The 1,085-nt window shown below is 64.3% G+C and overlaps 1 protein-coding gene across 1 annotated transcript; it reads right to left on the reverse strand.

Moving 5' to 3' along the window:
• Positions 1 to 7: 7 nt before the first annotated feature.
• Positions 8 to 1,082, reverse strand: FLG (filaggrin; the record flags this gene model as incomplete). The annotated part of the gene is made up of 1 exon (XM_032273966.1): positions 8 to 1,082. A coding segment is annotated over one exon (1,075 nt), but the record flags the coding sequence as incomplete, so codon positions are not given.
• Positions 1,083 to 1,085: the final 3 nt, after the last annotated feature.

Here is a 1,085-nt window from a genome sequence, read left to right on the forward strand (position 1 = left end):
TGTCCACGGCCGGTGCCTGAGTGTCCAGAGCTGTCTGCTGAGTGCTCGTGGCGGGATCCGTGTCTTCCTCCTGGGCTTGATGCTGCCTGCTCCTGGGAAGACGCAGCCCGCCCACGAGAGGAAGTGTCTGCGTGACGAGCGCCTGACTGTCTGGAGCTGTCTGCCGAGTGCCCGTGACCGGCTCTGTCTCCGTGATGGGACCCGCGGTGCCTGGAGCCATCTCTCGACTGCTCCCGAGCGGACCCATGATGGTCTCTGGAACCAGACCCAGACCGCCTCTCGGAGTCAGATTCCGAGTGTCCCTCGCTGTGGCTCTCCTGGCTAACGCTGGATCCCCGGCGCCTGCTGGCCCTGGAGCCCGCTGATGGTCCCTGGCCCGACTGTGAGTGTCTAGAGCTGTCTGCCCGAGTGGAAGCCTCGTGGTGATGCGACCCTGAGTGCCTGGGGCCGTCTCCTGACTGTTCCTGGCTGCGTGTTTGTCGGCTTGCACTTCTGGATCCAGAGTGCCCACGGGAAGCATCAGACCTGCCCTGGGAAGCCGTGTGGCGGTGATGGGACCCTGAGTGTCCGGAGCTGTCTCCCGACTGCTCGTGGTGGGATCCCTGCCTTCCTCCTCTGCTTGACCCCGGCTGTCCACCAGTGGCGTCCTGACCCTCATGGGACTCTGAGTGCCTGGAGCCGTCTTGTGCATGCTCGTGGCGGGCCCCTTGTCTTCCTCCAGTGCCGGGCCCGGAGTGTCCGTGGGCGGACTCAGACTGTTCGTGAGTGGTCACCTGGTACAGGAAAGGGCCTGAACGTCCAGACCTTTCCCCTGACCGGCCGCGTGCGGACTCATGGTGGCTCCGCTGACTGTGCCCAGCCTGTGTGTGGCCTGACACTGACTGTGAGTCTGAGTCTTCTGAATGCGCCTGGCTGTCACTGGCCTGACTACCCCTGGACTCCGAGTGTCCATGGTGGTCGACTGCAGATGAGAATTGTCCACGGCCGGTGCCTGAGTGTCCAGAGCTGTCTGCTGAGTGCTCGTGGCGGGATCCGTGTCTTCCTCCTGGGCTTGATGCTGCCTGCTCCTGGGAAGACGCAGCCCG

Source organism: Sapajus apella, unplaced genomic scaffold (genome assembly GCF_009761245.1).
Source record: "Sapajus apella isolate SASKATOON/1434 unplaced genomic scaffold, GSC_monkey_1.0 scaffold16734, whole genome shotgun sequence".
Taxonomy (NCBI): Eukaryota; Metazoa; Chordata; class Mammalia; order Primates; family Cebidae; genus Sapajus; species Sapajus apella.